This window comes from Abrus precatorius, unplaced genomic scaffold (genome assembly GCF_003935025.1).
Source record: "Abrus precatorius isolate BTA unplaced genomic scaffold, Abrus_2018 Scaffold2, whole genome shotgun sequence".
NCBI lineage: Eukaryota > Viridiplantae > Streptophyta > Magnoliopsida > Fabales > Fabaceae > Abrus > Abrus precatorius.
This window is the reverse complement of record NW_020874362.1, coordinates 30,756,751-30,780,089: the sequence shown is the minus strand read 5'-3', so window position 1 is coordinate 30,780,089 and position 23,339 is coordinate 30,756,751. Positions and strand designations below refer to the sequence as shown.

Sequence of the window (23,339 nt, the reverse complement as noted above, 5' to 3'; positions counted from 1 at the left end):
ATTATCGCTGCAATTTTAGGTAAATTAGTATTATTAAAAATATTTCTAATTATAATGTATTTACACTTATTATCATATATATATATGGATAATTTTTTTTTTTACATTAGTGTAAGTTTAAAAATTTATACTTGATTTAAGCTTTATTTGATTTATGAAAGATTCATATTAAGTATAAAAGTTTTAAATTTTTAAATTTACACTAATTTGAGAAGATTTTATTATATATATTAACAATTACAACACCAATTGCACCGGAAGATTTTGGCATGTATCTAAGGAGTTAGAAGGATCAGCAACTAATGAATCAGGTGCGTTTAAATTTTCTTGAAAAAGAATTCAACAGCGGTTTGTCAAGAGCTAGCTAATTATTATCTTTCTGCTTGCTCAACAATTTATGTTGATGTAAAACTAAACACATTGCAAATAGTAACTTGTGTTCTGTCCGATAATTCATTTCCGTACTGAAGGATCATGTACTCTTAACTTCATTTGCTTAACAAAATAACACATTTTGCATTATCAAATATTTACAAAACTTTGGAAAATTAATGGTTGAAGAGGATGTTTAAAGGTCGTACTTTTGCTTCTTTTTATCCAAGAAACAATGATGTAAAAAAGATAATTACTTTTTATGTGCAAATATCATTACTGATTGCTTAATAAGATCCAGAATGTCACTCTGCCGACAGACTTCAAGATTTGGCGGTATGAGCATTAAATAAAACGAAAACCTCACTAAAACAGCAGGGAGTTTATATGGCATTGATTTTAAACTATCCTGGCGACTACAAAAGGACGCTTTAGTATGATTTACACTTTGCTAAAATTGCTGCGAACCTGCTGGATGATTTATGCTTATGGACAACTGATCACTAGCAGAAGGTGAATAATTTACCAGCTCTTGTTGGATATATCAAACTTACTACTTGTACGCTATTGGACCAGATCTAGACACTGCAAACCTAGGAAGAGGACTGGGCCCAGTACTCCCTGAAGTTGAGCCTTCAACAGTTTTTACCCTATTACGGCTAGCACTGTAATCCAAAGGCCCAGAGCGACGAACATTCCTTTGCTTATTGTCCCCACTCCTTATGCTGCCAATATCAGCATCATAGAGGTGCTCCTGGCTATGTGACGATGATCCTTTGAAGTACCCTGAATCTTGGCCAAAATACTGTGGTGAGTCCCCACGAGGATGCCTTAAGACAGGAGATGCATGTGCTAGCAATACAACAGGTGAATGACGGGGTGATGCGTTCAGAATTGCCAATGGAGTGGATGGAGTATCTGCATAGTATTGGCTGTACACTGAACGGAGAATGGCATATGGAACATGGGTTTCCAGTGAGCTTCTTGGAAGGTACGGTGAAATCTCACATAGTTGGTCTAAAAAGATAAGCTGTGCTACAAGATGAGATCTGTGCATAAATCAAAATACAAAATATCTAAGAAAACTACAAAATGAAGGATTGATGTTTCAGATAAAACAGCACTGACGCTGAACCACAGATAAAATTCCGCCGTAATATATTGCAACATTACCTACCTTATTAATGTGTAGTTTCACACACCCAGGTACACACGTATATATAATGTATAGCCATTTGTTTCAAGCAAAATTATATATATATCTTTACCTGTGGGTTTCACTCCAAGAATCCAGTATGATATCTGCAGAGAGTTTCACAAATAACTGCAGCGTAGACTTGATACTTGCTTCAGCTGACATATGACTTGTTAATTCAGGATCCATTGCCTCGCTAGCATGCCCATTGGTAAAAGATTGTCGATGCTGATGTTCACGTTCCAATCTAACAAACTCACTTCCGGCAATCACTGCAGAAATGCACCTGCCCAGTATTATGATGTTAGAGTGATACTAATGATACCAAAATTAATATATGCCTAGGGCAATGAGTAGTTCTGTTTCTCAAATATTGATTTACACAATGGAATCAAAATGCAAAATAATGAATAATTTTCAAATCCAAAACCTGCAAAATTAAGAAGAGGTTAATCTACTGGCATTTGACCAAAGATATATAAGCATGCAAATACAAACTCAAATCGTTTACAGATACTAAGCATAAGTAATTTCAACCACAAGTTTAACCATACTGACCTAGCCAAGCAATGTATATTGTTACTAAAACCCTCGGTGTCAACATTAAATGCCGTGGTGGACCAAATACTAGATGTCATGAATGTGGCAAATAAGTACGGTAGCAAGCTCCATGACCCATCACTTGCACCACCAACTTCCTCTAAAATTGATCTTACCCAAATTGAATCATGATCATTTACCACACCTACAATATTTGCCACTGATCTCATTCTCTTGATCTCTTCCTTTTCTGGAACTCCATCAGGAAGATGCTTAACCACCCCAGCTAGCAATGAATGTATCAAGGGAGCACCATCTTCAAGTATTGCACCAGAAGCCTCAGCTAGTATCCGATCAAAAGCCAGTGCTAGGCCAGCCTGAACACAAAAGCCAATCACAGTTTCCAGATCAAGTATTTGCTTCATAGAAGATTCTCTTTCAATTCTATCACCAGCATGCAGACTGGTAGCAACTGCTTCTAGCACATCTCTGTTTGATCGTAGTGAAGTATCAATGCAATTTAAAAGTGCAGCTGTGTGTTCTTTTAGCATTCTGTCTAGCCTGTCTACTCCATAGCCACCAAAAATACGTACAAAAGCCTGCAATTCCCTAAGATCAGTGACTGATTCTGCAAAATATCCACCAACAGGCCGTGTACTCCTGAAGCATTTATGAATTGGAACAAACAAAATCCCAGCACCTGAAACGTCCTTGATTATGTTTTCAATATACCAATTGCATACAGATTCAGTGGCCGATCCTGTATGTTGGTCTGTTGGCTTCTCAAACAAGTGCAGAGAAGAAACTGGTCCTGAAAAGGCTTCTGAAAGCAAAACTTCACGAATACCCTGAGTAATGTCCATGCTGATGTGCTGCTCTGCAAGATGCACAATGCTAATATGTCTCTTAATCAGTGATTCCAAAACAGTTGGCCGTTGAAGATCATTATCAGTTTTCAGAACACCCAGCAATCTTCTTCTAAAGTTGCCAAGAATACATTCTCTCATGTACTGCACAAATAGTTTGTGTTAAAATAATAACAGCAGAATCAACGTTTGGTTCAGAAACAGTACAATTTAACAGATTGGGAGTGGATGCATAAAGACTTGAGTTTTGTGCAATGATCCATTACTTGAAGTCTTGAACAGGTAACTAGTGTTGGATTTGGACTCTCTAAAGTCTAAATTGAGTAGTGCACTTCAAAAGTAAAGTGAAGCATTGATAATCATTGATGAGTGTTAAGATTTAGATATTTCCCTATTTTTCTCTTTCCTTATTACATAAATGCTCATATTATATTGGATTTGATGTCTGTGTGTAATTTAGGACACTGCTATTAATTAGGTTATTCAATCCCCAAAATTAAGGGATTTGGTTTTGTATTCATGTAACCAGTGTTGGATTTGGATCCTTTAAACATAGTATTGCACTTCAAGCTTTTTAAAATACAAATATTGGGACAGGAGATCATCGATATCTGCACATCTACTCCCTTCATTTCTTATCAATGAATATTATATGCACTTTGACCCTCTAAATTGTATCGTTCACTTTAGAGGATCCAACTCCAACCAATGCCCAATCATTTTCATTTTATTGAGATAAATCTAGGCAATTTTTTATTTTTTTGTTATTAGTATAACAATCTAGACACTGTTGTATATGTAAGATGTCATACACTTGCATATGTGCACATGAATAGATAAATAGAGAATAACTCATGTCACTTATTTTTAGTTAACAGACTTGGTCCTTTCTGTTGTATGCTGAGTCAATTCTGTTGTATGCTATTTCTGTTAGTTGCTAGTCTGAGCTGTACTTTCCGTTAGTTAGTTAAGTTAGTTGTACAGTTGTTAGTTTTCCATTAGATGTCAGAAATTGTTATACATTAACACTATATAAGAGTCTGATTTCTGTATTCTGTGGGTTATCAATAATATCAAGAATCATTTCGGTTCTTTCACATTTCTGTTTGTCTCTCTCTAAGATACTCTAACACAGGTCAAACAAAATCTAATATGCATTTCCATTAATGAAAGCTCCACCTTGGTCTGCTTTCTCTCCCATCCAATCATCAAAATACCGTAAACTAATTTCTTTATCATACCCTTTGTGAATCCTTCTTCCAGTATTTGCATGTTAAAACAAATGAGACATTTTTTATTGCTTTAGTTTAGTTATATTGGAGTTGTACCTTTCTGAAAAACTCCAAAAGGACCAGCACTTATTCGACTATAGATTTCTTACTTCGCAACTTTTATGCAATTGATAGTATTATCTAAAGTTCTAAACTGTTTTCAATAGATAAGCAAATCTCATGAAGAAGAAAGAGGAAGAAAAGAATATCCATCCCTAACCTCTCTCAGTACAAAGACATGGTTTAAAACACATATAGGTTCCATATCATTTAAAACTGAGCACAAATTGGTCAATCTCTGCATTGCAGCTTCTAACCTGTTATAGAAAATGCACACACATTAAAAAGTTATAATTATGTGGTAGCACATAAACATTTAGAATGGGATTATTATGACATACATTTTGATAGAACTATTATTTTCAGGAAAGCTCTCATGGCCAGGTAAAGGAAAACCAGCAGTTCCTTTTGGAGATTTATATGATGGAATAGAAACTCTTGATGCATGATTCAGATATGAAGCTGATTGCTCTGGAAGAAGCTGAAGAAATCTGAAGGTTAGTTTTCTGAAATGAAGGTAACTTGTTAACTGAAAGTATTTACCTGATTCTCTAGGGCACCAAATCCTCCTTCAGAGTCAAGAATATTTATCAATCCTTCCAATCCTCCCATGATGGATTCAATCAGAGATTCAACATAAAGAACAGCATCCCTGCCAATTTTTGTAACCTGCTTGCGGCAAAATATAGTGATCACTTATATTCTATATTTTGCACATCGTGCTATCATCATCATACATGAAACACGTCTAACAATTAATCAGGCAGTAGGAAGAGGAAATACTTTATTATTATTATTATTATTATGATTATTATTATTTTCAATGCAAAGGAATTGTGAAACCTCCTGTTTAAAGATACACAACTGCACATCCAAACTTCTCTATTTTAACATATGTATGAAGCCTCACAAATGTGAATCGCCCACTTTTAACAGATCCATAAAAACCATTAACTCTATTTTCATATTTGTAACTTGTTTCTTAATTTTCATTCAATAAAAATATTAACATAAACATAAGTTCCTTTTGGCCAGGTAAAGGAAAACCAAGGGTTCCTTTTGGCCAGGTAAAGGAAAACCAAGGGTTCCTTTTGGAGAAACTCCATGCCTCCATCACAATGTTCTGTTAACGGTTTCATAGTTTTGATCAATGCTTGACAGTTGACAATTTGAAGTATAAAACCTCTGGTGAGGGTTTGGTTTTACCTCTTCCGGAACAATTGGAGATGCACACTCTGGAAAACTACTTGCAATCCCAAGCCATGCACAGCAATGCTGAGGACGCCCTTCTGGACCAAACATGGTGTTTCTAAAAACCTATTATAGGAACATAGTTTGGGTTTTAAAATGGGAGAAAATGACAAGTAAAATTCATAATTCAAACTATAAGTTTAAAGTCATTGCACCAAATTAAGGAAATGGATTAGGTAAGGGTGGAATAGGGACACTCACAGCCGTGAGGTGCTGGTGGTAAAAGTACAGCTTTCTAAGACTACCATGCTTTGAAAGTAGGGATTCCAATTCATCTACACATCTGCATCAAAAGAGAATCATGATGCCATAATTATCTCTTTAGAGAGAGAGAGAGAGAGAGAGAGAAGTTGTCAAGAATATCTAGCTCAGCTGTTAGGCTCTAGTGAATGTATTTACACACACATAGTATGTGAGTAATGCATAATACAAGACATAATCCCAAAACATGATATGTAAAAGAATTTCATAAAGGAGGAGAGAATACAAGACAGAAGACCATGATATCCTCCTAGCACAACAAAAGGACAGGGATAAGTCCCTATGCTAAAGAAACCTTATGGACATGGTTCAACAAACAAGGAGGATACAAAATCAACTCAGTCATTATAAGGTAGAAAACAAGAAATCTCCAGCAAAATGATCTGGCATTATGCTCCTCAATTAAATATATTAATCATTACAAAATTAAGTCAAATTAAGTTTATCTGCATATATATTTACACACAATTGATAAGTTCAGCTGTCTGTCAATGGACCCCCAAACTAGGAAATAGATTGATAAAATGGAAGCATTGATTACAACAGGGAGACTGAAGCCCAGCGGCCAGCAGATTGCCAAGACAGGCATCAGGTATTCCCGGTAAGTATCCCATGTTATTTCCTCCAAAAAAAATAAAATCACAGTCCCCCTTAAGAGACTAAAAGATTCAACATTTGATTATTGAATTACTCAATAAAGTATCAGAATAGCATAGAAAAGCAAGCTAAAATCAGAGAATAAAACCTGGACCAATTGTAAGCGGCATTCCCTTCTGACAATAATCCCTCTTTGCCAGTGGATACTGTAGCTTTCTCCAAGTGCCTAATGTTTATAGATGAACGTGAAGATGTGACTATCAATAAAATTGATAGCCAATCCTTTCGAAAATCCTGAAAATAGGGTTAGTAAGTGTTGAGTGCAGTAAAGTATTAAATTGTTAATAACAGAAGCCAAAGAAGAAAAAACAACTAGAAACTAAGGTTCTGAAACTAAAGGGAAATAATTATTAACATGCAATCTTTGCATGCATTAGGAGTTTAGGACCCTAGCATGACTTCTCAACTTTTTCCTTCTTTATCATACCAATGATTTTATTTATGGGTAAAATGACATGCAAGTTATATTGAATGAGATAACTTCTACATGAAAGCAGCAAGTTGCAGCTTGTTATGATTATTAGCTCAATGCGAATATATTTATATCAAAGTTACATAAAGAACTGTAATATGTCCAAAAGGCATCCATTTGCAATGTTTAAGGTAATGGAAAATGACCAGCATGAATGTCCCACATACCGACAGATCGCAAGTTATAGCAGATATATTTTCACCCTGTGGTTTTGGTAAGTTTTCAAGGTGGTAAACAATCAGCTGAAGAAGTCCTTTCAAGCCAGCATCTATATCAAGAGCCACCATTCCAGGGGTACCCAGTAAAAACCGGATTCGTCCAGCACAGGATGAAAGATATGACAATGAATAACCTCGAATTGCTGCAATAAAATGAAACAGCAATTAACACACAAGCTTCTATCCAGAAAACAAATACAAGGGAAAAGAAATGCTAGTGTAGCAACTAATGCTTGCACATAAAGCACACAGTGTTGACTACAATTAGAATAAAAAATTAATGTCTATTAATTGGAAGCAGGACCCATTCATTAGTAGCAGTCAATCTCCCAGAATTATTTTCATTAATTTCAATTCTGTTTCATATTTTATGCCTCCAACACCAAAGATTTATCCCAATTTCTATCATCCAAAACTGAACTCTGCCTATGGTCCCATAGCCAACCCTAAGCCTAGGTAAAGAAGGCTGTTAAGCCTTTGACAACCAATGTCAAATTTGTCCAATGGATCACTCACGACAATATTGCACTAAGGTTTGGTCGTTACCCAAATGTAACGCAATGTATGGCTTGAGTACGATGTCAAATGAGCTAGACCCACTACATTAGCACTGAGATGTAATGTTAAATGAGCAAGGGCCTTCATATTTGGTTAGGCGAGTGTTGGTAAAGAAGTTACTTCAGGAATGCATGTTTAGGTTTGGTTCATGGAATAGTAATACTTTGATAGAAAAGTCCTTGCAAGTGGTGGACACTATGATTGAAAAACCTTAGAAGAGGTTATTTAAGAAGATCTATTGATAAATAAAATTTGTGAAAATTTGATTTTTAACCAAATTCAACAGCATTGTGTGATCCATGTAGCCGATCTCACCTAATAAGATAAAGCTTGGTTGTTATGTTTTGTTTTATCATCCAAAATTGATGACTCTTGACCAATAGCCAAAGGCACCACAAAAGTGAACAGCAGTGATTCTTAAAATGTTACAATGTGCAATGATATGTGTTGCCACTGCAGTTGGCATGAATATGAGAATTCTTGGTCTTTTAAAAAATAATAAATAACAATTTTACTAGAAAGGGTGGGCACCCCCACCTTAGAACAACTTTTGGCTGTTCTTCATAAAGTTTGGTAAAACTGATATCAAATTCCTTCACCATAGGATAAATTAGTATACATAATGTTTATCTAACCTGCAATGTATTTGCGCACCAAGCAACATAAATGGTCCATCCCGTCTAACAAAAATCCAATGGTTGGGTCATTTGGATCCTGAAAAACATGATATGCAATTTGAAGTCCAGTCCAGCACCTTATCAATAGTTCAAACAATACACTATAAGAAAAGTTTAAAACATGAATAAGTTTTTTCCACTCAATGACATCCCTTTAGCAAACAAGTTATCAAATTAGGGCAGTTTCAAACTATTTACCAACACATCCATTTTTTCCAGATGACATTTTTTGTCACCCAATGAAGCCCCCATATCAAATTTGATTTGCTCTCTAGTTGCCAGACCCTGTCTCCCCAAGACCTCAATTTCTGGCCATTTTGATATTCCCAACCATTTCGAAACCCTTGAGTGCTATCAATGCATTCAATGCTGCTTGCACCAGTCCACATGGCACAATCAATGAGGGCAAAAATAAAACAAAATATAAAAATGGTGATAAATAAGTAGTATATTCATGAATAGGTTTTGCTAATATGTCTCATATTGACTAAGAATAGAGTCAAGGTACTTCTTATAAGACTTGGGCAATTGTCCTTCCTTGTGCTAGCTTTTGGAACTGAGTTGGATCTTATTATAATAGTTTAAGAAAGCCTTTACTCTATAATTTGTTCAGAAACGAGCATTAGTTAGGTTGAAAAAGAAGTAAATGAAAAAATAAAGAAATAAATGCTTACTATGTCCACTGGTACCATTCGAGTGGTTTTAGATTTTGATGATGCAATTCCAACATGCTGGAAATACCAGATCACTTCACATTGGGCTAAAGCCAAGGCAGAAAACACCATCTGTGGGAAAGATTACATCCTCTCATGTATAAGTTATTTTAAGAAGTTGAAGATACATGAGTATGTATATATATATATATATGTGTGTGTGTGTGTGTGTGTGTGTGTGTGTGTGTGTGTGTGTGTGTGCATGTGTGTGTAGGTTTCAGCAGCAAATGCCAAATACAAAGATGATACCCAGAATGTTTCAATAAATATATGAAAATTACAAAATTATAGAATTGTTTTGTTAAGGAACAACTACCCACTTGGTTAAAGTAAGTTAATAAGTAATTTTTCTGAAGATATCTAGTCCATTGCTTAATGATATCAAACCACAGGAGATGTAATAACATGTAATATTTATAAGTAAAGAGATAACTATAATTTATTCAGCCACAACTGTCAAATACACCATTTTTTTTCACACTTCAAAAATCCAAAAGAAAGACACCTGAATATTAGGGGCCAATAGACTGGGTTGATCAGTAAAAAACAGCACCATTCTCCCAATCTCTTGTTTCAGTAAAATTCTCCTTTCACGATGTATCACATCACAAGATAATATTGCTTGCTCATGCACTTCACTGAAAATTTTAATCACTTTTGCGATTAGCACTGTCAATTGTAATAATACCCTCTACATGGTCTCAAAAAAATGCCTAAGATGAATGGTCAAAATATAAAAAATCAAGGATGAAGTGTCATTAAAAAAGACAACAGAAAAGAAACCACATCAAGAGTGATAAGTATCAATATAAAAAGATGGAAAAGTAGCAAGAATACTTTCACATAATAATACAAAAGGTTTTTAGTCAGATAAAAAAAGAATATTTATTCTTTAATCTTGCCTCATTGTATGGTGAATAATATCTCGAAGAATGTGGTTTTTGACTGAATCCAATGGCATTGTATGATCCATGTAACAATTTTGTTCACATTGACTGATAAGTTTTTTGAGCATTATACCAAACAATTTAGTATTCAGACACCAAATCACTGAAAATAATAACCAGAATAATCTTGGACAAGTCACAATATTTGACTGTCTTGGCCAGTTGACCACATTCATTCTATCCAACTGACAAGAATATATTTAAACAGGAACTCTAAATATACCTTATCATTTTCTCAACCTGCTTTGCAACATTATATTCTAAATCCGCCTCTTTTTGCTTTGTACGTCCAGATTTTGCCATCTTCTTAGATTCTAATATTCGAGGCAAAACATACAACTGGTAATCCTCATGCAAAAGTATGTACTGTGTAATGATGATAGAAAATTGTCAACTACTGTAGTTAAAAGATACAATCCCAAAGCCAAAAGAGGCAAAATTTACCTCATCTCTGAATAATGTGAGGACTAAGTTCTCCTTCAATACAACCTGAAATACCACAAGCAAACAGAATTAGGTATACTTAGCATAATTAGCATCTACATAATTTCAATATAAAATATAATTGAAAGTACTGCAACATTTGGATGACTGGTAGTAAAGAGAATCACTTTTATCTGAAATAAATACAATTTCACAATCTTGTGATTGGCTTACCCCAAGCACTTGAATTAACACCAAATAATATTACTTTCATATGATCTGATCAAGCGAAGCTAGGTTATTCTATAGCATTCTTATCAAACATCCTTCAGTCTCAGAAGTTATAAATTAACCAATTGCTCTTTCAAAAATTTAGATCAACATTTTCATGGTTCTTCAACTTGGAACTCATATTTTATCTCCTGGACATATCTCTTTATAATTTAATTTTTTAAGAGAATATGCTATCTAACATTGTATCAAAGCTTTCTTGTTTAAAATCTCGCCAATTCAAGTCTAAAGTTTCAATAATTATATCAACATGCTTGTGTTTTCACCCCAGTAAATGCAAAATATTCCAGTACTCTACATGTGGTAAAATGACTAAAATCAAATAGAAACGTTGTGTGTATATATGACTACATTTTCATGCTTCTTTCAGTTGGAACTCAGAAGTAATAAATTAACCGATTGCTCTTTCAAAAATTTTGGATCAATATTTTCATGGTTCTTTCACTTGGAACTCAGAACACGTCTCTGCCAAGAAAATATATCTTATCTTGTGGACATATCTCTTTATAATTTAAATTTTTAAGAGAATATGCTATCTAACATTGTATTAAAGCTTTCTTGTTTAGAAGCTCGACAATTCAAGTCTAAAGTTTTAATAATTATATCAACATGCTTGTGTTTTCACCCCCAGTAAATGCAAAATATTCCAGTAATCTACATGTGGTAAAACGACTAAAATCAAATAGAAACATTGTGTATATTTATGACTACAGTTTTACAAGCATGGACTATACCAAAGCAATGTCGATGCTAGTGACACGACGCAGTTCATCAGGGCAGACAAGATACCCAAATAACACCCATTCTCGATATGCAGTTACATTTGCCAGATCTTGTGCTCTCTGCAGGGTTGAATGAAAAAGAAATTCAGTTTCAGTATATTACACAGTTATTATTCAAGAAGTCAATTCAATATGGTTTAAAATAAAAAATGATGTTACCAGCGGATGAGCAGAATTTGTGAGTATGTCTGGATACCGAGGATGATATGGACTTAAAAATCCCTCATTTCTAAGTTTCCTTGTGTCCGTTGATAGAAATATAATAGGGCCCACAGCCTCTAATACCTGAAAAAAAGATATCAATGGGAATATATTGACAAGTTGCCAAATACAACAATTCAGCTGTGAAGGAAATTGTTAAAAAACTTGGTCTAACTCACTCCTAAAAACTAGTTCAAAGGTGGAGGACTACTCTAGCCCTTATAAGAAGTATAACTATTCCTAACCAATATAGGACATCTTAACACACATTCCTCAAGACTGGACATGTGGTGCGTGAAATTTGCAGAACTAAACATTTGCATGGGTGAAACCCAATAGGACTGGACATCTGTGGGAGCCCAACATTCAAACTGGATAGGCTTTGATACTATGATAAGAAACTTGGGTCTAACTTTCAAAAACTAGCTCGTAGAAAGAGGACTATCCTAGCTCTTATAAGGGAGTATAGTGGCTCTATTTTTAACCAATGTAGAACATCTTAACACACACACCCCTCACATCCAAGACTAGACATCTAGTGCGTGAAATTTGCAAGACTGAACATCTGCACAGGTGGAACCCAATAGGACTGGACATTTGTGGGCAGCCAAACATTCAAACTAAATAAGCTCTGATACCATGTTAAGAAACTTGAGTCTAACTCACTCCCAAAAGTTAGCTCAAAGGTAGAGGACTACCCTATCCCTTATAAGAAGTATACTAGCTCTATTTCTAACCAATGTGGGACATCTTAACAGAAATTAAATAAGAAACCCATACTTTACATAAATGGATATCATGAGTAATATTAAAGCAGAACTAAGCCGTTCAATCTCCTTTTGTTGCATTATAAGTCATTTTTCATTCATTTGAAAAAATTAGAAGCAACAGATTGTGTGGTGTATCAAGGATGAAAATCAAAAAGTATCTAAATTCAAAATTTATATCTTTTGGAAAGCATATTGAAGTTTTACATTTAACAACCAAACACCGTATGCAATCTTCTCTAGGTCTCAGTTTTAACTGAAGCCACAAAGATGGATGCCCTACCAATAATGTGACCTCTACCAAAATGCTTATTTAAATATTGATATCATATAATATTAAGTATCAAGGACCAATGCATTCCAAAAGCTTTGAGCCATTAAGTAGAGAACTAGCACATTTTTAATTCTTTCATGAAAGAACCCTTTGAACCTATAACATGGACAAATATTATTTTGTACTGAGATTTAATTCAATTTAATCATAAAGAATGGAGGGGGCAATGATCAAAACTCCCAACCACTAGGTCATAGAGGCTTTGGTACCATGTCAAAAGGACCAACTATCTCAAATGCTTATACCGTAAGGTGGAGGAACAGGAATGGTTTTATTCATATCTCTAACATTATGAGTAGAGTTTGTGGAAGACAATTTTTAAGCAATGGAGATTACAGCAAAGATGGCTGTACTCCAATTATACAAGACATGACAAAGAAAGCAGATGCTCAGTTTCTATCCGAAAGCATATGAAGTGATATAACTTAATTATTCTTCATTATAGCATTTTCATCAAGCATATGTACTGAAGTACCACAAACTTAGTCATCTCCATAAAAGGCAAACAGTTCACATACTTCAACAAATACAGCTCCCAAAAAGTGGAAAGGCTAATGAAAAATAATATGAATTTCATCTTGAAAAGACAGAATCATGAAGAAAAATAATATCTTAGAAGACTACAAAACATACTCATCCTCTTTTCTGTATGTACTTGGCAATTATTTATATCATATTGATACATGAAAGGAAGAGATTAACCTCTCCAATTCGAGGGCTCACGAAATTTAGGTCTTCCTGTAAGCCTTTCAATGGTGGATCATAAGAATCGATGAACTGAACCAAGCTGAAAAGTAAAGAAAGAAACATATATGGATTAAAATAAAGGCAACAGTGGTTTGGGGGGAAAATATAATAAAAAAAGAATTTCATATTAAAGCTAGCATAAAATCCTTTTTCATTATCATATATCAATTTAGTCCCTAAGGAATTAATTTTGTTAATTTAATCCCTCAAGCTTCAATCCCCAACAATCTCATCCCTCCTTCCATTTAGCCATAACTCTGTTGACACAAAATGCTTACATTACTAGTAAATGATCTTGTATTCTATAATGGCCTGAGTATATATATGAGTTGTATTTTGGTCTGGAGTTTAATTAACCTAGTATATATAGGCCTAATATTTTAGGTATTCAGCAGTCATATACTATATTTTATTCTTGCAGAGCTTTTCAATACTAGAACCCTAATCCTAACATTCATACTACAAATTTCCCTCCTCTTCAACCATAATTCTCTAAACAATTTTCTGGATAAAAACAAGAATCCTTTTTCTTAGAAACTGGATTGTACAGCATGATATGTCTGTCTGTCAGCGTGTACACATGCCCACCTATTTAGTATAGTTTACCAGAAACTGATGATACTTCAAAAAACTTATCAAAATATCCTACCGATGATAAAAATCACAATCCCGCTCATTTCTTGACATTGCGTGTAGAAAGTTATAGGTCTGTAGCAACATTTTCCTTGGCATCTGCCATGAGATCATTGGTTTAGAAATAACTACACTCATATATGTTTGATGAAAACATAATTTCAACAAACAAAAAAGCACTTCATAATAATAAAAGAAAAGTTAATAAACACAAGGGAAAATTCACTTGCCTTCTCGGAGAAAAGGTTAACCCGCACAAAGGAACAAAAGAGATCCATAAATGCATGTAGTATAAGAGAATTCTGATGGGGCTGCAAAACACTGTGCCTAGTTATTTGAGATATGCAAAAGGATAAAGCAATTATTTATTAGATTATTTTAAATGTTAAGATAAGACATCTATTAAAATCACTCCATTAAAGTGAAGAACTCCAGATCAACAGACTAAAAGGAGCAAAGATAACTCACTATGCCCTATTTCTATCCTATATTTGATACATGACAAATGTATTTAAGAAGCACTCATAAAAACTGAGTGGTTTTCAGAAAAATATGATGGGAGTCCACACTTTGTTGTCAGCACATGGTCATTGAAGACTCAAGTGGAGAAAGAGGACTAGGCACATCTCATATGATGTTATATGTACAATTACAAACCACTTCAAGATCCTTGTAACATGAAAACAACTCATTTTGTAGGAAGCAACAATATTGAGACTCACCAACAATGTAATTACTGTACTACTTAGATCCAATATAAGTCGCAGAGCTTGTTCACGAAACACCATCAAGTCAAGAAGCAGCTGACACACACAAAAGAAACATTACCATGTGAGCTCAGATAACATGAAGCTAAATTGGAAGTTGGCATAAACAACTGAGTTTTAGTTGACATGTACAAAGATAATGGAATGTATAATCTATCTCATTCAGGTCAATCAAAGCTGGTGGTATCAGGAGAATGCAGAAACAGGTCCTTTTCTTGAAACATTTTATGATGAAATGTGCATATAAAGGGAAAATTTGAGAGGAAATAAACCATAGAATGATCAAACGAAAAAACAATTGCAAAGAACAAAGGTAAAATGGACCTTTGGCCAATCAAATTTTCTGTTTTCTTGAAACATTTTATTGATGAAATGAACATATAAAGGGAAAATTTGAGAGGAAATAAACCAGAGAATGATGAAACGAAAAAACAATTGCAAAGCACAAAGGTAATAGACCTTTTGCCAATCAAATTTTCTGTTTTCTTCATGAAGGATGAAATAAATTGTCTTAATACATAAAGCACCAGATTACAAATCCTTGCTTGCATTACTTGAAATCTGAACAGTTATAATGTTAAGGTATTCTATGTTAAAAACTACTTCCTCTAGTCCTTTTTATAAGGCACTTTAAGCTAAATAACACAGACCAAAAATAATAGTTAAAGTTAGTTGAGTTTCTAGATTTTAGTAAAAAATATTATGACATGACAATTTTACCTTCATTTAATACCATTGAACCTAAACCTATTATCAACACTTACCCTTCTTAGTTTTAATTTAGGTTCCCACAAACTTCATTTATTAAGAGCAAATGGGAAAAACGTAATAAATTTTTTATAGAAACTATGAAGTGCCTTATAAAAAGGACCACTAAAAGCTTATATAAGGTGCCATATAAAAAGGACCAATGGAACTATTATTTGTATTGCATTTGTAAGTTTATTGTTATCGAGCAGAGCTTGAACAAATTGTATTACACCAGTACCTTAATCTGGACTATTAGTATGCATAGGAGGACAAGTTCAGTTTTTTGTATCACAACTATTCATATTTTCTTTTGGACTAAAATTTAGAGAAAAGAAAAGAAGTACAACAAGGGAAGGAATGGGTATCCTCTCCAAAAAACATAACACAGAAACAAGAATACTCAAAATGCAGCAAAGTTGTCCAATCTCACTCCATATTGGAGATGGCAACTCCCCTGAAACAGCAACGGGCCAAAACCAAAGATTAAAGATAGAAATATGCATATAGACATATAAGACAACAACAACTAAGCATTTTCTCACAACGTGAGATTGTCTACATGGATCAAACAACGTAATAATATTCTTTTGCAAGTCATATTTATTTACAAAGGATTAACTTCTAGATTCTTCCTAATTGTTTTTCTTATAGTTTTTCTCAAGCTCTCTTTCCCTCTAGCTACTAGGCTACCCTCCAATTCCATCAAACCAACTCTTCTTACTAGAGCTTATACAAGTCTTCTATGCTAATCTCCAAATCACATAAGGCAAGACAACCATCCAATGGGTGCTACCCCAATTTTTTCCTTCATTCCTAATCCTATTTTGGTAAAGTTAGGACAAACTTCTCAACAAACACTTATAAGAGAAGAAAATAAAGAGGTAAAATGAATCAAACTTTTCTCAAATTAAAATGAACTTATGCATCTTAGCTTGTATGCATGAGCAAGAAAAAATATATGCATTGTAAGTTTAGCAAAAAAAAAAAAAAAACAAGATGAGGATCATGTGTTGGAAGTTAAAATTGAAGATGATATTATGCCACAAGTTTCCAAATTCAAGTACTTGGGATCGATTATACAAAATGATGAAAAAATATGTTACTCACATAATACAAGTTGAGTAGTTAAAGTAGAGAAAGGCATAAGGAGTTATTTGTAACTATAGAGTATCTATCAAACTGAAAGGAAAGTTTTACCAAACTGCAACATAACTAGTTATCCTATATGATAGTGAATGTTAGGTCTTAAAAGAACAACACGAGTAGAAAGTGAAAGTAGCAGAAATAAGAATGTTAAGGTGAATAAGTAGTCACACAAGAAATGACAAGATATGAAATAATAGTATATGAGAGAATATTGATATAACACCTATAGTCGAAAAGATAACTAAAAATCGTCTAACGTGGTTCAGTCTTGTGCAAAGAAAACCATTAGAGGCACTAATAAAGAAAGTGAATTGCATGACTCTTAATCTGTTAAAGAAGGGTTAAGGAAGACTCAAAAGAACCTTGGATAAAGTTATTAAAAGAAACTTTTTTATTAATTAGATTTCTAAAAATTTGATTTTTGACCGAACTTAATGGTATCATGTGATCCATGTAGCTAACCTTACCAAGGGGGATTAAGCTTGGTTGTTGTTATTGTTATGCATCTTAGCTTGTTTAGAAACTCTATTATCTAATTTCTTCAAAAGTTAAAAGGCATAACTTGATTCTTATGAGAAAAGTTTGATTCATTTTACCACTTTTATGTTTTTTCCTATAAGTTCTTTATGGAGAAATTATACAAATTAGATACTTCTCCAGCATGTACACTCATTCAATGCTCTACTACAATGAGTTTATTCTCTCATTGGCTTTTTAACTACAAGATTCAATTACAAACAACACTACAAGTCTTCTTGTTGTCTAGTAAAATTTTCCTTTAAGTTTAAGGAATGGCTTATTATCATATATTACACTTGAAACACTCCTCCATTTTATCCATCCCACTTAAATCCTAAGGTTTACATCTCCCCTATATTTATCTATCATCCCATACAATGGACCCTAGATACTTAAACCGTGCAAGTAGAAATAAAAGAGCACATTCATAAATGATGACTGTCATAAATCTAGTTAAGATAGAAGCTTGAACTTTTGAAATGGAGTTTTTCATGCAAAAGCACCAAATTGAAGATTTTAGTTTATTAACACAGATCAACACATAGATGTCATCATCAACAAGCTTAACCATAGTATGAGGGAAACAAAGAGTGCCAGGCACCCAAGTTGCTTTAGCTAATGTATTGGTGTGGATTGCTACATAATAGTCAAAAAAAGAATGGGGATAGTTGTTAGCACTTGGCAGTAGTTTTGTGTTCTTTTAATCTTGTTATATACGAAGAACTATCACAAGCGGAAAAAAATAATTAGGATAGATCATAATTGGTTTTTAGGTGTCTCCGCAAGTGGTCCATTTAAAGCCTTTGTTTAAGGGTGTAATGGTTCAATTGTGTAAAAACTATCTGCCTGGGTCTCAATTCTAGCCGTCTGTGTGTGCTACAGTACCTCATGTTGTATCAGCTCTAAATTTAAAGTACATGTTTAGACTTAAGTACAAGCTTCAGCCTTCTCTTTCAATCTTTCCAATGTTTCCTCCTAGGGAAAACAAATAAATGTAGGAACGAATCACAAATTTCCAGATACTATGTTACTCATACAGATAAATCAAGTAAAGGAAGATACCCACAAGTAGAATTTGGCAAGTCTTAATAACTCAAATTAATTGACCAAAACAAGTAAGCTGAGCTGTCATGAACCAACAAACCGAAAAGGTTAAGTGTTTGTTTGTTTTAAATTTTGTTAGAATTGGTTTTGAACTGTTGAACATAAAATGTGTACCCAAATGAATCTCACCCAAAGATTCTACATTGTAACACGTCACAGTGTGTAAAATTGATTTTGGAAGTAAACCAAAGGGCACTAATTTGTTCAGTAAAGGGATGTGAACATTTTTATATCTAACATGAGAGCATTCAACTAGAATGTGAAAGCCTTCATTTGATTGCCTGAGGGTTATGAATGGGAAACACATGGAAAAACCAGAAAAGTATTAAAATAGTACCTGCACCCATGGTTCCAGGCTCTGTAAATGAAGCTCGGCATGATCTTGCATCGAATCCCAAGCAATCTTGTCTATCTGCATCCATTTTCTTCCCAAATGATGAAATTTGTGGAGGCCATAATCAACATTCAAAATGTAAAGCATATCAGTCATCACTTCTTACACGTTCAAGTTGCAATTTGCTGAAGTGTTCTGGAAATTTCTTAGAGAGCAACACGCAGATTCTAGGATGATTGGGGAACACACTGGCTTTCCAAAACCCTTCTGAAAATACATGGTTGATGGGATCTGGATAATCCAAAAGCTGATTTAACCTATACATCTTAGCCATAAGACCTTCAGCAACTTCAGTGAGTTGCACAACCCACTGCATGTTAATACCCTTGTGCGATTGGGATGGCGTCGTGCCCTGAGACTGCCCATCATGAAAGATATTCCTGGAACTGCTAGATGACAATGGAGAAGTCATTTCCGGTCCAAGGTAGTCCGTCCATCTAGATGGACCATCCCACTCCCTCGATCTTGCAGCAGTGGGTGACAATGAAGAATCCTGGTTTGATAATTTTTGCCTCGACTTTGCCATTAACTACTAAGCAATCTGCATATTATATCGAGTTTCCAACAAATCAAGCTCATATATATCCAAATAAGCCCCTAAGCCTTTCTCACTTCACACTTATAATTTCATTAAATTGACATTCAAGTACAAGTCAATCCAAGCCAGTTTGATTACCAAAAATAGAGCCTTAAGAAATATTTTCAACTCTCTAAACCTAAAATCTTAAAAAATATACAGATAATCTGTTCCCAGGCATACATAAAATAAACAACAAAAGAATGAGCCTACAATTGACGTGACTATGAGCACACAAGACGCTTTAGTGAAGTGAAATAGTGAGTTGTAAGCATGAATTTTGCAGTTTAGAAGGAAAGCAAGTTAAGTTATTAAAGAGAGCTAAAACCTAATTCCAAATTTAGTGGCTATGAGCTGAATAGCAGAAAGAACAAGCAAAAACATCAAGTGTAGCAAAAAGCAGAAGCATTTCTCTCCAGAAAGCCAAATTCAGAGCAAGAGAGAGAGAGAGAGAGAGAGAGAGAGAGCTCACAGTCGCAGAGGAAAGAAAGAGACGTTGAATGAATCGGAGAGTGTCAGATCTGAGAATGGGAGCTTCGTGCGGTGTTAATTGAAATGAATTAAGAAGAGAGAGAGAGAGAGAGAGAGAGAGAGAGTGGTGGCAATGCAATTCAAGTGCTTGAGCTGCACCTTCAGAGCGGATATTATTGTTAGTGTTACCTTCCTTTCTATTTCTAATTACCATTTTATTTAAATATATTAAAAACAGATCCGCCGTTTTGTTTTTCTTTTTCAGTTTAGTTCTGACGCCTATTTCTTCGCTTTCACGACGTGCGTCTGCTTCTCCTCCGACTCCTACTCTTGTACATACGACAATCGCACCCCGGTATTTACTATTTTTGTTATTATTATTATTATTATTATGCAGATTAATTATAAAACTTTAGGAGGATTAGATGATTATAAAGTAATGATTACTGTAATAAGAGTTTTATTTATAGTCCTGTACACTTGCATGTCATCGTAATAAGAAAATAAATTAAATCCAAACATTTCTTCATTATTTCTGATGATAATTTTATTTTTATTTTTAAAGTGATTATTAAAGTAAGTTTTTTCAAGATATACACACTACATCATAAATGTAATTGATGCACCCAAATTCATTCCAGCGGTCCAATCTCTACACCAGATACATTTACCGTTTAAAATTGGATTTACTTAATTCACGTAACTTTTAAATACTAATATGTCTATACTCATCCCGATTCGCATCTTGACTAAATTAAGCATATTTTCTTTTAACGTACCTTTTTTTTTCTTAACAACAAACTATAGCATAACAACAATTTTACTTTAATACCAAAATTAAATATTTAAAATAGTAAAATAAATAATATTGATTAAATATATCTCTAAATCAATCATAAAATATCTAAACTTATTTCAAATGCTAGTTATAAAATTAGACAAATTGAATAGTTTTAACATATTTCAAATCCAACAAAATAAAGTAATTAATTATAAAACATAATGTAATGTTTTAACATTAAGTAAATAATAAATAATATAGTAAAACAAACAATTAAAGATATGGATTAAGCGTTTTCCAATAAAAATTGTCAAACTCGTCAAACTAGGTAAGTATCATAATATTTTGGACTTCGAATCTACTACATATTTAATCATATATGTGAATTTAATTTAATTGAGGTAAATGGATAATAAATTACTTATATATATATATATACACACACAAGGAGTCAGATTCGTTCAAATCTCTCATCACTCCGACAACGTGAATAATTTTTTGTGAGTACGTATAATGTTCAAATCCAAATCCAATTGTCATATCAACAAATTCTTACTTAGTCTTCCAAAAACTTTGATTGCCAAATCTATAAATCCTCAAAACCTAAAACACTACATATTAATCTGAAGGCAGAAAAAAAATCAAATCGATATCAAATATTTAAAAAATTACTATATTTCTCTTTATTAAGGACCAAAAAATTACTCAACTTTTTGTTGTATTTTTTAAAAGCATTCTTTTGCTTTTCACTTGATATTAAATATATTTAAATTGTTTTTTAGAAATTATATGTGAATCACAATAGCTAATCTGATTTATAACTTCAATTTTATACAAATGATATTTATTTTATAATAATAATAATAATAATAATAATGGTACTGTGAGGATGAAGAGGAAACTCTAGTTCTTATAGGCTCCATAATTATGTTGCATAGACATCATAAATATATCACCGAATATCAACAATGCCATGATGGTTAAAAAGAGAGTAATAACCACGCCATTTCATCTAGTGACATCCACTGTACGAGGTATTTATAGATTATTGGTGGGTCATAGAACTGTTTGCACTAAAAATATTCAATTAAGAATACATAAATAATTCATCTTTTTGTTTCATTATGCCTCTGCCAAACCATTGCTACCCGAGTATATATATAGTAAATGGTATAAGGTGTAGTGGGTGGAGGCAATCGTAGAACAATTATGATGTAGGGTCACAGAACGTGTATTTTTAATCCCCATATCTAATGTGAATCATTGGGTACTGCCTACTGGGACTATTGGAATTAGTTTGACGGGAAACATTTGATACTTTGAAGCCAAGTGCTGTATCTTTGAAGCATTTATATCTGTCACTGATTACCATACTTAGCTTGCACATCAAGCCTCCATCATTTCATTTCTTAATCACAAGTTATTTTTCTCATGTTTATAATGGGGTTGTACGTCAAGTATTTAGTGTGTTTAGCCTGTTTTTTTTCATTTCTTCCAATGTGCTGTGCTGATAATTGATGGATTAAAAGTTTGATCTATCATAGCTTATTATGAAAAGAAAAAAAAAATCTTAAAATTTTTATTCCAACCTATAACACACATATTATAATTTATAAACTTATTCCATGTCTCATTCCATATCTACATATACATAAACACACGTTTATGTAACAGTAGTTTTAATGTGCATACACTGACATATTTAATTTGCACTTTGTCGTGCACTACTCTATTGATCCGTTTGCATGTATCACAGATGCAAAACAAAGTAAAAAACAATTGATAAAGGAAGATGAAATGGTGGTTGCTTAATCAAAGGTAATATTATGTTTAGATTAAATTACTGAGTCTTACGAATTCCGTTTAAGGAATTAATAAATTTTTACTAAAAATTATGTTTAGAAATAATGAGATAAATGTCTTTTCAAGTTTTTAATTAAAGAAATATTTTTAATTCATAGTCTTTCGAGGAATTATGAATTGTTCAGGTGAATACTCTTTAGATGGAAAAAAGAAGTCCAAGTGTACGAACTCTGAAAGCTTCAACACCTGCTTGTTTTTATAGTAGTATTATTGAAACGCTTTCAATTGCTCTAAATAGTTTAATGGAGACTCAAATAAAAAAAGGGTAGCAGTTGATGAATCATAAGCACAAAATACACATTATAATATATTCACAATTATTAATAACTTGTTAAAAGGAGAAGGGCAGTTAACATCAGTGGTTGAAAGTTGAAACCAGATGCGTTTGTCATATATGAATTGCTACTCTTGAATTAGGAGAACACAAGTATGGGTCAGTAGATGATAGACAGTGTCCAAATTAAAAATAAACCAATCATAACAAGAAAATGGTTTACAATCTCAACCAAATAAGAAGTGACTCCGGCTATTGAATTTCAGTAAAACGTATTGCTGAAGTGTGCAGAATCTAGATTGTTTGGGCAAAAATTGACTAAATAAAGAGGACTAAAAAATAAGCTACGTTTGTTAGAGAAAAGTAAGAGCACATGACAGCAAAAGAGAAAATAAGAGATTACAAGAAGCCGGAACTGCTACTGATAATTCATTTCCGCATATGATCTTAAGTCAAT

The 23,339-nt window shown here is 33.5% G+C and overlaps 1 protein-coding gene across 1 annotated transcript; it reads right to left on the bottom strand.

The window, feature by feature from the left end:
* Positions 1-634: 634 nt before the first annotated feature.
* LOC113857528 (protein NAP1) lies at positions 635-20,157 on the bottom strand. The gene is made up of 24 exons (XM_027489520.1): positions 19,966-20,157; positions 19,023-19,457; positions 18,860-18,934; positions 14,959-15,039; positions 14,467-14,547; positions 14,253-14,335; positions 13,559-13,643; positions 11,714-11,839; positions 11,507-11,614; positions 10,503-10,547; positions 10,282-10,424; positions 9,617-9,749; positions 9,073-9,183; positions 8,357-8,435; positions 7,113-7,306; positions 6,562-6,707; positions 5,757-5,838; positions 5,511-5,621; positions 4,848-4,973; positions 4,646-4,785; positions 4,465-4,561; positions 2,126-3,117; positions 1,641-1,853; positions 635-1,421 (listed from the first exon to the last, which is right to left on the bottom strand). Exons 2-24 carry the CDS (start codon positions 19,440-19,442, stop codon positions 926-928), a joined length of 4,167 nt encoding a protein of 1,388 aa, XP_027345321.1. The 5' UTR covers positions 19,443-19,457; positions 19,966-20,157; the 3' UTR covers positions 635-925.
* Between the last annotated feature and the right edge of the window lie 3,182 nt (positions 20,158-23,339).

Excerpts from the sequence above, each read along its gene's own strand:
- LOC113857528 (XM_027489520.1), bottom strand. The coding sequence starts at position 19,442 with ATGGCAAAGTCGAGGCAAAAATTATCAAACCAGGATTCTTCATTGTCA. Across the intron at positions 9,750-10,281 it reads CAGGTTGAGAAAATGATAAG|TGAAGTGCATGAGCAAGCAA; the intron begins GTATATTTAGAG and ends TAAAATTTTCAG. Across the intron at positions 4,786-4,847 it reads TTGGTGCCCTAGAGAATCAG|CTTCTTCCAGAGCAATCAGC; the intron begins GTAAATACTTTC and ends AGATTTCTTCAG.